Source organism: Pollicipes pollicipes, unplaced genomic scaffold (genome assembly GCF_011947565.3).
Source record: "Pollicipes pollicipes isolate AB1234 unplaced genomic scaffold, Ppol_2.1 Scaffold_2555;HRSCAF=2994_pilon_pilon_pilon, whole genome shotgun sequence".
NCBI classification, from domain to species: domain Eukaryota; kingdom Metazoa; phylum Arthropoda; class Thecostraca; order Pollicipedomorpha; family Pollicipedidae; genus Pollicipes; species Pollicipes pollicipes.
The window spans coordinates 15,866,748-15,879,865 of NW_023596136.1; the positions used below are offsets into that span (position 1 = coordinate 15,866,748).

The 13,118-nt window shown below is 54.2% G+C and overlaps 1 protein-coding gene across 1 annotated transcript; it reads right to left on the minus strand.

Moving 5' to 3' along the window:
- Positions 1-1,053: 1,053 nt before the first annotated feature.
- On the minus strand, positions 1,054-12,652 carry LOC119098505 (zinc finger protein ubi-d4). Its single transcript, XM_037221452.1, has 10 exons — positions 12,426-12,652; positions 7,942-8,051; positions 7,172-7,410; positions 6,804-6,935; positions 6,412-6,484; positions 5,499-5,641; positions 4,058-4,249; positions 3,164-3,287; positions 2,419-2,531; positions 1,054-2,129 (listed from the first exon to the last, which is right to left on the minus strand). Exons 1-10 carry the CDS (start codon positions 12,515-12,517, stop codon positions 1,974-1,976), a joined length of 1,374 nt encoding a protein of 457 aa, XP_037077347.1. The 5' UTR covers positions 12,518-12,652; the 3' UTR covers positions 1,054-1,973.
- Between the last annotated feature and the right edge of the window lie 466 nt (positions 12,653-13,118).

Below are 13,118 nucleotides of genomic sequence, written 5' to 3' on the forward strand. Positions count from 1 at the left end.
ACCAAATACCAATCAGACAACAGTTTCAATATTCATGTACTAAAAAATAACAAGACCCTCAGCTCCAGCATAAATATACCTGAGCACGCCTTGGCCGATCACCTCGCATGCAGTATTCCACAAGCACTCAACAGCCGGTAGCCTAGGCCGCAACACTCGTAACTGGCAAGTTGTGCTGTAATGAATCATTACATTATCAGCTTTGCTCCAGAATATTTAAATAATCCATTATATGTAAACTGAGACATGGTGTGACTTGGCAAAAAACAACATACATCTGATTAGCCCAGAAGCATCTGAAATTACTCGAACACAACCCGATCCTCCAACCACCACCCCCAATACCGCACCACAATTCAAGTGTTTTGCGGGTTTCGCGACTGAGAAATGTGATTACACTTAATCGCCACAAACCAAAGATGCCGGTAGCACAGCACTGCCAACTTTTGGTACAACATCCCAAATCTGGTGATAATCCCGATTCTGATATAGTTACAGTATGTGTCGATACCTACTAGTCAAAACTTTGGAGTACCCAGTGTCGTGTTGCCCTGATAGACTGTTCTCCACGTGAGCCCACACATTACCATTGCGTACAATTTAGTGCCGTTTTTGGAGCAGCTGCGGTGAGTTGACTTACATGAAAAAGTTTTTAAATATTTAACAGCAGGGGCCCCCTTTATAAAAAAAATATTGCACATGTACACGAGCACGTCATTACCAGCTCATTACACCGATCATATGCAACCAGTGGAGTCAACGCACATATTCCTTCGCACTTCTAGCCAAATGCCACCAATTCGCCTCTTGACACCCGACCAAAGTAACGCTGCCGATTCGTGCTTTGCTCCCCCTGACGAACGCACGGATACTGCCTGGCACTGCGACCGGTAGCATTATTTTTAGTGCAACGTGGTGCATGCTGATGGGCTGACTTACCAGGAGATCCGCTCACCGAGTCTGGGCTTAAAACTCCATTGCTATCTTACAACCGAGCTCGCTGCATGTCACACCAAAGCGCGTGGTCCAGCCAGTGTCGAGAACAGACGGCACTTTAAATCTACCACCAAATGTATTCTCAGTATACTTTGACGCAATAACGCCAATATTTCAGAGAATATTCTGCGGCCTGTACCGATGCACGGCCCACACAATCTAACAAAGAGTCATTTGCAAACTACCACTACTGAGAAACATGCACATTACATGAACATGGAGTGTTGAAAAAACAGGACTATCTGACTGGTAAACAACAGCAGCAACCACACATCCACACCCCACAAACGGACAGCCTGCCAAAATCATGGATGAAACGCGAAGTTGATCCAGTCGACCTTCAGCCCAACGCGCAGCTCACAGCACCGCGTTGTGTGCTTGCACCTTATGGGTGCGCACCTCAGGCCGTCTCCTAGCGCATCTCAGCACATCAGCAGGAGATCAGTGTCCACCAGGGTGCAGCACCATAGAAGAAGCAGGATCCACATTCTCCATCCTTGGCAGTTTCGTGGCTTCACCGCCCGACTGCAGCTGGCAGTCTTCCACCTGCCACCATTGGGTGCTGGTTGGCCCACACTCGGTCCTCCGAGATAACGCGGCCACGGACTGCACACCGCCGAGACCCACCCGCTCGGCGGCAGAGCGCCACGCCAGCAGCCCCAGGGAGGCCGAGGCGGCGCTGGCAGCCGCAGAGGCCGCCCCAGCAGCGCCAGTTCCAAAGGGCGGGCATGCTCCACATCTGGGGCGAGCCCCACGAGCCCGGCTTCAGCAGCTCGAGCTGAGGTAAGCCCCCAGAGCCATCCCTTAGTGTGTAGATGCCATACACCCATTCCTGGATATCCCTCAACGGCTCAAGGCGCAGCCCAGCGACAGGCCCTGGACACCAGCTCCAGCGCCTGGCCTGGACGCCGGCTCCAGCGCCCGACCCTGGACGCCGGCTTCAGCGCCCGGTTCTGTACGCCGGCTCCAGCGCCCGCTCACTGGGCGGGCGGCGCGGCCGGCTGTCCGCCCGAGTGGAACTCGAGCATGCAGAGGTGGCAGCTCCAGGAGCCCTCTGGCGGCGCCGTCAGCGGCGGCGACAGGCAGTACATGTGGTAGCCGCGGTCGCAGTCGTCGCAGAACAGCAGCTGGTCCTGCCGGGGAGAGCGAGCGCCATTGTCACAGGAGCGTGGCATAAAAAATAAAAACACGCGGATCTGCGGGCCACATCACAAACATCCATTCGCACCGGAAGCAATGGTCACAGAGCATCAAGTCCGAACAGCAAGAGTACGTAACAATCATTAACTTCCATTCCAGACCGTCCACGTCATGGGCAAGGATGCACCATAAAGCCGTTGGCCTGCATCCGGCAACAAATGGAAAATACTCTCCCGGCGACGGTCCTTCTGTCCGAGCCGCATCCACCCGCGGTGCACTCACGTCGTTGTCGGAGGTACCGCAGAGGGAGCAACACTTGCACTCGATGCACTGCCAGCGGTACTTCTTCACCGAGATCACCATGTTGTCGGTGAACTGCAGGCAGGACGGGTGGCCTGGAGAGAGCGCGGCTCGGTGTCAGATCCCATCCGTGGACGAGCCGGGAGTGGAGACAGCCATCAGTGGCGCCTGAGCCCAGCGGCCGTCGAAGACAAACTGGGGGTTCGTATGACCATCTCCACCACATCCACAGCGGTGCACTACCCCCTGGTGAGCTCGACACAGCACGTGGTCAGCGCGGAGGCGCGCCGCCGCTGAGCGCATCCGCCATGCGCAGAGGCGCGCCGCCGCTGAGCGCGTCCGCCAAGCGCGGAGGCGCGCCGCCACTGAGCGCGTCCGCCAAGCGCGGAGGCGCGCCGCCACTGAGCGCGTTCGCCAAGCGCGGTGGAGAGCGGCGCCCGTTAGACCAGAGAGCCCGCGCCGCGCAGGAGGCCCCGTCGGGAGGAGGTCCCATCGGCGGAAGTCCCGTCAGCAGGGGTCACGTCCGCGGGGGTTCTGCTGGCAGGGGGTTGCGTCGGCATAAAGTCCCATCGGCGTGAGTCCAGTCGGCAGGGGTCACGTCGGCAAGAGGGTCCGCGGGGGTGCTGATGGCAGGGGTCCGTCGGCAAGGAGCTGGGGGCCATGCTAAGACCGGCAGCCAGAAGTGCCTCCGTCGGGACCGCGAGGCTCGGCTAGCGCTGCCACTGACCTGACCGTCCGCAGTCGGAGCACGAGACGAGCTCCTCGGGCGCGCCGCTTTTCTTGTTGAGCGTGGCGTCGCCCAAACAGAAGTCACAGTACAGCGACGGAGTCGAGCGCTTCTTTTCCGGCGGCTGGCGCGGACAACAGACCGTCAGGCCGGACAGGGGAGGGGAGGGGAGGGGAAGAGCAGCCCAGGTTGGGCTCCATGGTGGTGAGGACCGGAGATTGGTAGCAAAGTTTTATAAAGAAAGCCGTAGCGTTGTACAATACGGCGAAACCAGCCATCGAAGATGTCATGCATTTACACGAACCTTCATCGACTTTCTGGCAAGCTTCAGTGATTAACTGGCCATTTGTGAGAATGTGATTTGCAGCCCTGAGGTTAGCGTGGTCTTTTTTAACTCGTGGATCAGGTCGCAAACTAATCGGCATGCCGTTCTGACCACGAAATTTAGACGCAAAAAATCGCACTAAAACTATTGCCTGGAGCGCTCACATTATCACGCACCAATCGGGACAGAAAAGGATGGTTCTTAAGTACAGTTTCAGAAATCCTTAATTAGATATGATCGGATTGGCGTCGCGAGCCAACAGCAGGGACTCGGCAGAAGTACACATAGTGACTGTACGGCACACACATACCTGCAATATTAGATAAGACTAAGTGACCATAGCGGCGAGACTCCCGCGGTAATAAACATGACCATAGCGGCGTTGGCAAGCTTCAACTGCAGAAGTGGTAGGGAAACCCAATAATGCAAAACGTCCCATCACTGTTGCAAAGCTAATTTGAAAAAGCCCAGATCGTAATGCCGCTACTGTCCCGCTACCGCTTGACTACAAGACCTTGGCATCTGCCCAGCGATCAGCTCACAGAGTCCAGAAACGTGTGCGCACTCACGGGTTGTCCTCCCACAGCGGTGGCGGCGGGCGCCAGCTCTGGCTTCTGCAAGAGACAGCCAGCTGGTACAGCAACACCGCCGCACCGCACCGCGCGCGCGTCCGGTTCACACCGGGACCGCGCCGGGACCACACAGGGACCACATCGGGCCCACGCCCACACGGCACACAAGAGCTCGGCACCACAGGCCCCCTAGGTCCCGGCTGAGGCCTCACCTCGGGCTGAGGCCTCACCTCGGCGGCCGGCGGGGCGGCCTTGACCGGCGGTGCCAGCGGCGGCGGCGGCGGCGCCTTGGCGAACTTGTCCATGTCGGCCTGGGCGGCGAGGGCGGCGCTGGCGGCGGCCGCGGCCTGGCGGGAGGCGCGGCCGCGCGAACCTGCGCGGGGAGACGCAGTCAGTGGAACCGGCGGAACCCACCGGGAGGACCGGGATACCCGCCGGCAGCAGACAGAGATCTGCCGCAATACAGAGTGCACGCTGGAAAGGGGACAGCAAACCGTGGATAGAAATGAGAAGGTAGAATACAAGACAACAGAAAGCCAGGAAAGGAGAACAAACTTCAAAAGAAGAAAAACAATAGAATGGGGCAAGCCCATGAAAGAAATGCAGAACAGCAGGAGAAGAAATAAAAGTAAAAGAGGCACATAAATCCACAAGAGAGCAGAACGAGGGACGACTAAGACACATCAGCCGAATGTGGCGATGTCGTGCCGAAAGCACCGACTGGAACCACGAGATGGGTGCTTGCCTGGTTTGTCCTTCCCTCTGGGCTTTTCTGGCAGGCATGAAAAGACGACAGTAAGCAGTCTTCAATGGTGGAAGAACGCGGTACATATGCAGTGACGGTGGCACATGACAACGATATTAGCTGACACGCACGAGGTACGAGATCACCACACAAAAATGGCGAACGATCGGTAGCTAGAGATCTTCATCTAGCCGGTTATGGAGAGCCTATCGAACTCTCCCTGCCACCTCACTGTCGCCTCTACGCTACAGTCATGCGAACCTTACGCGTCTGGTCCTAGCTCCGCACCAGACGGGCGCGCCATCCTCCGCCGACTACCACGCTAACGCCAGCGCCATCTCTGGACCGCTCCGGTCCCTAGCCAGCTAACAAACCAAACGGCACGCCGGGCGTCTCGCGCGCCTCCGCCGACGGCGGACGGCGGCGCCGAGCGCTGCCGCCGGCCCGAGCGGCGGCCCGGCACCGGCCGCCCGGGGCACCGCTGAAACAAACCAAACTCCTCCCGGCGGCGTCAGGCACGCAAACGAACGGCGCCCAAGCCAAGCGAAGCGAGCCAGCGCCAGCCAGCAGCAGCAGGCGAAGCGGTAAGCGGCAAGCGCGGGCGGCGCCCGGTCAGTTGCGGGCGGGCGGGCGGGGGCGGGGCGGGGTCGGCGCGTGCAGCCAACCTGGGGCGGCCAGCGGCTCGTCGGCGACGTCGGCGGCAGCGTCCTGGTCAGGCGCTGACGGCGGCGGCTCGTAGCCGGGCTCGGCGCGCTGCTCTTGGCGTCGTTCCTCCTTGTGCGAATGCGCATAGTGGTAGGTGAGCCCCGGCCGCGTCTTATAGCGAGCCGCGCACACTGAAACACACGCACGCGCGGCCGCCGCGCCAAGCTTAGCTTCACCGCGCGACCGCGGGGCAGCGCTGCCGACACGGACGGCGGCCGTCCCCGCCACCTGTTCGGCGGGGACCGGAGTGGAGGGGGAGGATGGCCACACAGCAGAGCGGGCCCGGCACGGGGCGGCGCGGCGCTCTCCAGCGTCCCGCGCGGCTCCGACGCATGTCATTCACCCATGGACGCCGCACAAAGCGGCCGGCCAGCCTGGCGGCCCTCGGCGGCCATGGAGCCGCGGAGCTCGGTTCGGCGGCGACCGCACCGCTCGGAGCCAGTCGTCGTGCGTGTCTGGCACTCGACGCCGACCGTCGCACCTGCCGCGGCGCAGCTCTCGACGGCCGCCGCGGCCCGCTCTGCCGGCGGCGCGCGGCACCGGCAAACACGGCAGACAGACCTCCACCCGGCGGACAGCGAGCGGCGGTGTTAGCGTCGCATGAGTGCGGCGGTGAGCAGACACGCACACACGCACACACACACACACACACACACATACGCACGCACACACACACGCACACACACGCACAGAGCATTCAGACGGTGCGGGCGCGTGCCGAGATTAGTAGCGCTGCCGGTCGGCGGCGGCGGCGGCGGCGGCGGCGGCGGCGGCGGCAGCGGCGGCGGCGGCGGCGGCGGCGGCGGCGGCGGCGGCGGCGGCGGCGGCGGCGACGGCGGCGGCGGCGGCCAAGCCCCAGCGCGTCGAGCCAGCCCCGGCGGCCACGCGGCCGTGTACTCACGCTCGCACGCCCACGGCTTCTTGGCCTCCTCGTCCGGGTCGGCGGCACGTCGCCGGCTGCTACTGCTCCGGCCCTGGGAGCGGCGCACAGCGGGCGGCGTCGGCAACATCGTCGGCCATGCTCTCACAAGCCGGGGTGCCCCACTTTACATGGCACCGGCACCAAAACCTTGCTGGACCGATGGTGTCGCTAGACCACCCTAACACCTGCAGAATATCCTCACCGTGCACAGAGCGGAGTGCAGGCATGCGCATGGAAACGCACGCGCAGCCCCAATGTCGCAGTGGACACTTACGACCAGTACCTATCATGTTATTATCTCTAAATCCTTTCGCCTCGCGTAAAAAAGAAAAATGGAGCATCCGCACTCTGCAGAGGGTGATGATACTTACTGAAGAGCGCTTTTGAGATGATGCAGACTTCTTCTTCTTACGATAACGATCGTCAAAGTCATAGTCGGACGCGTCCGAGTTCTCCTCGAAGTCATCCCGGTCAATCTCGGCGTCCTCGAAATACCACCCATCCTGAAGAAGCAGAACAGCATGTTGATAGCCTTCACCAAATGTTTGGCTACAGATCGACAATTTTAATATCGATACTCATAACACCCCGCACACACAATACCCTGGACAACGTAGCTGGCACCGCACCAACACTAGTCAGCCTCACACCCGCAGGTAATACCACCACCCAGGCTGCACCAGGCCCACCTCTCTTCACCGACGCACCAGCGCGACGGAACCGCCGCAGCCATCATCACCTTGGAGCCATCGTTGAGGCTGGCGCTGCTGTCCTCGTTGAAGGTGGGGTTCTGAACAGCTGCGATGGCCAGCTCGCACTCCTCCAGGCCGAACTTCTTGGGCTGCATGAAAAAGTTGAGATACTGGCGGCGGCGCTTGATCCAGCGCTTGGCCGGGTACGTGTACACCTGGCCTGGCTTCACGCCGGGCATTCGGTGCCGCTGCTGCATCCAGAGTCGGCAGTCGCTCTGGGCCAGGCCTGTGCAGGACGGACACGCTGTCATACCTGGCACTGGCCCCAACTGGTCGGCAGTTGATACAAGACTGGGATGCAGCAGACATTGGAATGTGCTTAGGTGACACCATGTCTGTCTTGACAGCAGACTGTTGCGCGTAACAGCTGTTTTTAGGACAGGATGTTTTCTTGATTTGGCAAAGAACTATTTCATATGCAAGTAACCACCTTTTTCTCACACAATAACACAAAAAATTCAAACAGATTTGCAATTACAAATATCCTTGCACATACAATGACAGGAAAATACGGCATCAAACTCAACAGTTAGAACGAGGAATGCCAATAATGTCATGTTCTGCTCGCTCTCTGAACAAATCTATTGAAATGGAAGGAGTGTTTGGACTATTAACATGTCACCATTAATATGTTTCTTCAAAAACTTTTTAGAAAAATGACAAACTGTATAGTTAAGCCTAGTCCATGCATGCAGTGTGCCTAGAAATTAAAGTCGTTTGGAAAGGGAGAACAGGAAATGTTTAGTTTTCACCTTACCAGTATGTGCATCAATAAATGGTACGCGCCCTTTCCTTTCCACCAGAAGCCTTTTGTTAAAGTTCTTGCAGCTCTCCATCATTTCCATGTATTGAGGTGAGGCAAGAATGCTGAAAACACAATGTCAAGTCAAAGTAGTACAGGTTATCATAACATTGTAAAGCGAGCTGATCTCACTTAATTGCACTGCCTTTGAGATATTCTTCACTTGATCTGGATCCGCGTCAACTGCTGTCGACGCGGATCCAGATGGGGTCACGGGACCATGCCCTTCTCTCCCTCCCCTCTCTTGGACCCTGAGGGGGTCCGTAGCCGGCTGACACATACAACGAAATTGAGCGTCCTTGGGCTTGCGGGCAATTAACAACAGTCGCCAGCAAAGGTAAAGGGCTCACGAACAGACAAGAATAATTCTTCACCGATTGAGAGGGTGGTGGTAAGTACATTTTAAGGCTCACTATGCTCCCCAGAGGCCCTCCGCTACTTCGGGGGTCCTATATGCCCACTTGCATAGAGGGCCTCGCGCTGTTGCCAAGGTCGTTCCTGCTAGTGTGCCCGGGTACTCTTGTTAATCAAGAGCTTTCCACGGATTCTTCCCATTCACCCGAAAGGCTCTACACGCTACAGCCAGGGGCCACACACGATAAACTGCCGGGGCATTCTCTATTGCTCAGGAACCTTTCCCGTTGGTCTCGATTAGCATACCGACACACTCGCGATGTGCTCATGGGTCCTCCACATTGGTCCAGGGCCCTTCCAATTCCCTGTCAAATCCTTAGGGTAATTCCCTAATCCCTTCTGTCGTGAGTCATCTGTTTACCTGTTTGGACACACTCGGTCGCTCGGAGCCATCCAAATTAGGTCTTGTTTACTTCCATTTGAATGGAGGGCCCTACGCATACGCATGTCGGGGGCCCATATATTCTCCTCCTCCGGCACCCTGGATTATCTGGAGGCCCTGCACATGGGGTTTTGCTATTTTAGTGGAGAGCCCTACGCCGTTATCGGGGGCTTTGTCTGTTAGCCTATTTGGGTGTACCTGATCGTTCAGAGGCCCTCACACTGCTTCGTGGGTATCTCTTATTTGAATGCTGGTCACAACGCTTTTACCGGGGGCTTCCATCTGTTACCCAGCTCGGGCCCACTCGACCTTTCCTGCGCCCTCCATATTGTGCCTTGGGTACTTCTCATTTAGATAGATGACACCATGTTCTTGTTAGGACCCATCTATTAAGCTGCTCGGGCCAGTGGCGGATCCAGGGGGAGGGGGAGGGGGGGCACTAGGCCACCCTCCCTGTGCCCCGAAGGAACCCATAGGCTCTTTAGTAGCCCACAGCCGGCCGCGCGGCGCGCTTTTCTAACACAAAACACACCAATGTTGGACGTCTTTGGGCCTTCAGACGACCAAGAACCGGCAAGCAAAAATAGAGACCCCACGAGCAAACAAAGCTAATGTTCTGGTGACTGAAAGTGGTTTACAGGGAACTTTTGAGGCTCATTGAGGTGTCCAGAGGCCTTACGCTGTTGCAGGGGCCCAATGTCAACTTGTCGGGTCAGTACCATCGCTAAGGAGCCTTCCACGTTACTCTTAATTTCTCTCCAGTCTCTCCAGGGACCCTACCCTGGCAATGGAGCACTATCTGCTAATAAGTCTGGCGTTCTTGATCGATCAGGGGCCCTTCACGGATTTTCCCCATTCAGCTGAAAGGCTCCATACCCTTTAACCAGGCCCCCATGTGCCGAGGCACCCTCAGTTGTTCTGGGGTACTCCATATTGGTCTCAGATTATTCCCACTTGCTTGGAAGGCCTTGTGCTGTTGCTGGGGCTCATGTAGGCAAGGTGCTAAGCTACTCAATGCTCAGGGGCCCTCCACATTGATCTAAGGTTCCTTGCCTTTGATCTCATTTGCAGAGGATAGTTCACTCCTATCAGGGCCTTTTCTGTTCACCTGACCAGGCCTTTTGATCACACATGGACATTAATTCTCATACACTGGTCTTGGGTAATTTCCCTTTGCTCAGAGGGCCCTGTGCTCTGGCCAGAGGGCCCTCTGACCTATGTCAGCCTGCTGGGGCACTGCTGATTGTTCAGGGACCCACCATGTTGATATTGGGCTTTTTGCTTGCTCTGAGGACCTTATACTTGTCGACAGAAGCCCTGTTGATGGCCCTCTGCAGCAACACTGATCACACAGGTTCTATCTCTTTGGTCTGGGTGCCTTAGCCTTAGAGCATCACTTGGATGTGAGCTGATGGATTTTCATGTACAAGTGTCAAACATAAAACAATGTGTCCACAACATTGCATGTGCTTTTTCCCTTGGGAAGGGACTTTGTGACATCTATGACACTTGCACGTCATGTTCTCAACACATTATGAATGCTGGGATATTTTGTACTCCTGCATAAAAGAGCAAAAACTTTGCATCTGTTAAGAGCCATCAGCTGATCACACAAACCAACCACCTAGCCAAGAATAATCCAGGAATCAAGTTTATGCTTGATTTTGATGGTATTGAGCAGCCAACTTTACTTTATTTTGCCATGTTTTCTGAAATGCTTAGCTTTTAAATGGTGATATTCACCATGATCTGGAGAAAGTGAACAAGCTACATATATGCACCTATATACCATACCTATTTTCTATGCCTACAAACACTAAGATGGGTTTCAACATAAAAAACATGCTAAATAGCTTAGAACTGAATGCCTGGAATGCAAGAATTGCTTAGAGGGAGAGGGAGAGGGAGAGGGAGAGGGAGAGGGAGAGGGAGAGGGAGAGGGAGAGGGAGAGGGAGAGGGAGAGGGAGAGGGAGAGGGAGCGGGAGCGGGAGCAGGAGCGGCAGCGGGAGCGGGAGAGAGAGAGAGAGAATATATATATATATATATATATATATATATATATATATATATATATATATATATATATATATATATATATATATATATATATATACAAGTAAATAATTATGGAACAGATAAAACCTCAACATGAAAAATCAACAGCTGAGCCATAGCCCAAGCTGCTTCATATGTTTTTCAAGCAGGCAATGGAATGAGTTGAGCAGCCTGGCCACAATATATAGCTCTTAGTGTGAACTAAAGACCACTTCCTTAATGTCAAACTGGCACAACATGCCTCAAACACCTAACCTTTTGCATAATATGAGAGACCCTCTAAGATCTGACAGGAAAACTGCTACAAAGACTAGATGAAAACAGTAATATGTATCTGTGGCCTTAAGGCACATAAACTCCATTGGTTTATGGATATAAACTTATGCTGTTAACCATACATTTTTGCTAGCAGAAAAAAACTGCTAGTTGGAGCACACATGCACACTGCTAACAGAGCTACAGGTCAGGGTGTACTTTCCTACCTAACATTAGAACAAATCATTGTACACAATTTGTTGTGTTTAAGGCAAGACATGTCATAAATAATCACAAAACAGGTAGGTTCATGCTCTGACCTTCAAATTTTTTTATAATTACGATGGCAAGCTCTCGAGCACTGCGCACATACACAGCAGCCATGACACAGGCGCCATTACTGCACCCGGTCACAACATTACTGCGCATCAAGCAGCATCAAGTACCATAAAAATGTAGGGGGCAAAGGTAACAAGAATCCGTGAAATTTGATCCTCAATGCCGATGCCAATGGGACGATGGGTTGCAGGGGGATTGGTGGGGAATGTAAAGTAAAATGAGGGCATGGTGGCTAAATAAAAGCTCACTATATGGTGCCAATATGGCATGGAACATGAATGCCAATGGGATGCTGGGTTGAAGGGGATATAGGGTGGGGAGGTTAGGTTAGGTTAGGTTAGGTTAGGTTAGGTTAGGTAAGGTTAGTTTGGTTAGTTAGGTTAGGTTAGGTTAGGTTAGCTTAGCTTAGCTTAGGTTCTGGTCTTCTTGGTTAGGTTAGGTTAGGTTAGGTTAGGTTAGGTTAGGTTAGGTTAGGTTAGGTTAGGTTAGGTTAGGTTGGGTTAGGTTAACTTAGGTTCTGGTCTATTCTTGGTTAGGTTGGGTTAGGTTAGGTTAGCTCAGCTTAGGTTCTGGTCTGTTCTTGGTTAGGTTAGGTTAAGTTAGGTTAGGTTAGGTTAGGTTAGTTTAGGCTACGTTCTGGACTATTCTGGCCTGTGCATTGCATAAACGTGCCTAAACGTGATAAGAAACAAATTTAATTGCATTATTATTGTTACCTTTGTCCTGTACATTTTTTATAATTCTTGGTAAGCAGAAATATTGTAATTACGCAACGGCAACGCAGAAACGGCGTTGGGGAGTCCAGGCGGTGCGGTGCTTGCAGCGCTCGGGAGCTCGCCATCGAAGTTATCAGAATTCGAAGGTAGGAGGATGATTCTACCTGTTTTGAGATTATTTACGATATGTTCTGCCTTAAACACGACGAATGGCGTACAGTGATTTTTTCTAACGTTAAGTTAGGAAAGTACACCTACACCGAGCTACAAGACCAACCTTTCTAATTGTTCCAACGCATTCGCATTTGCAGGCCCGAACGCCGCCGCCGGGGGTTCCACAGCTTGCGCTTCGCAGCCCATAGTTGACATATTTGCTCGGCTATGAAAACAATGTTCAAAACCAAATCCAGAAATAAGTGCCCAAGTTCTGTAGACTCCACACGTTTGCGACGCGCTAAACGTCGTATTGTCTCGCTTCACCCACCAACCGCCCGCCCCGACAGATCTACTGGAACGCGCCCGAACGGAAGCGCAAAACAAAGCGCCTAACAAAATTTACCAGATCTAGTGAAATGCTACGAAGTGAAGACTTTCTGTCACTTCTTGGTGACCAAAAAAGGAACATGGCTACAAATACGAATTGCATCAAAGCATATGGCATTGGGCAGCGACTAAATGAAACCTTGGCTAATGGAGATGAGGCTAGATGTGTCATACTTGGTCGAATATGAGAGAGAGAGAGAGAGAGAGAGAGAGAGAGAGAGAGAGAGAGAGAGAGAGAGAGAGAGAGAGAGAGAGAGAGAGAGAGAGAGAGAGAGAGAGAGAGAGAGAGAGAGAGAGAGAGAGAGAGAGAGAGAGAGAGAGAGAGAGAGAGAGAGAGAGAGAGAGAGAGGCCTGCAAGCAGCCAAAAATTGGGGGAATTAGATGCCTTGAGTGTAGATATTATTCTTGTGCTCCAGAATCCAGTGAT

What these genes read in the sequence shown, in the direction of transcription:
- LOC119098505 (XM_037221452.1), bottom strand. Translation starts at nt 12,517, where the DNA reads ATGTCAACTATGGGCTGCGAAGCGCAAGCTGTGGAACCCCCGGCGGCG. An exon ending in ATTTATTGATGCACATACTG is followed by an intron (nt 7,411 to 7,941) that starts GTAAGGTGAAAA and finishes CGTCCTGCACAG; the next exon opens with GCCTGGCCCAGAGCGACTGC. An exon ending in CTCCGACTGCGGACGGTCAG is followed by an intron (nt 2,532 to 3,163) that starts GTCAGTGGCAGC and finishes CGCTCTCTCCAG; the next exon opens with GCCACCCGTCCTGCCTGCAG.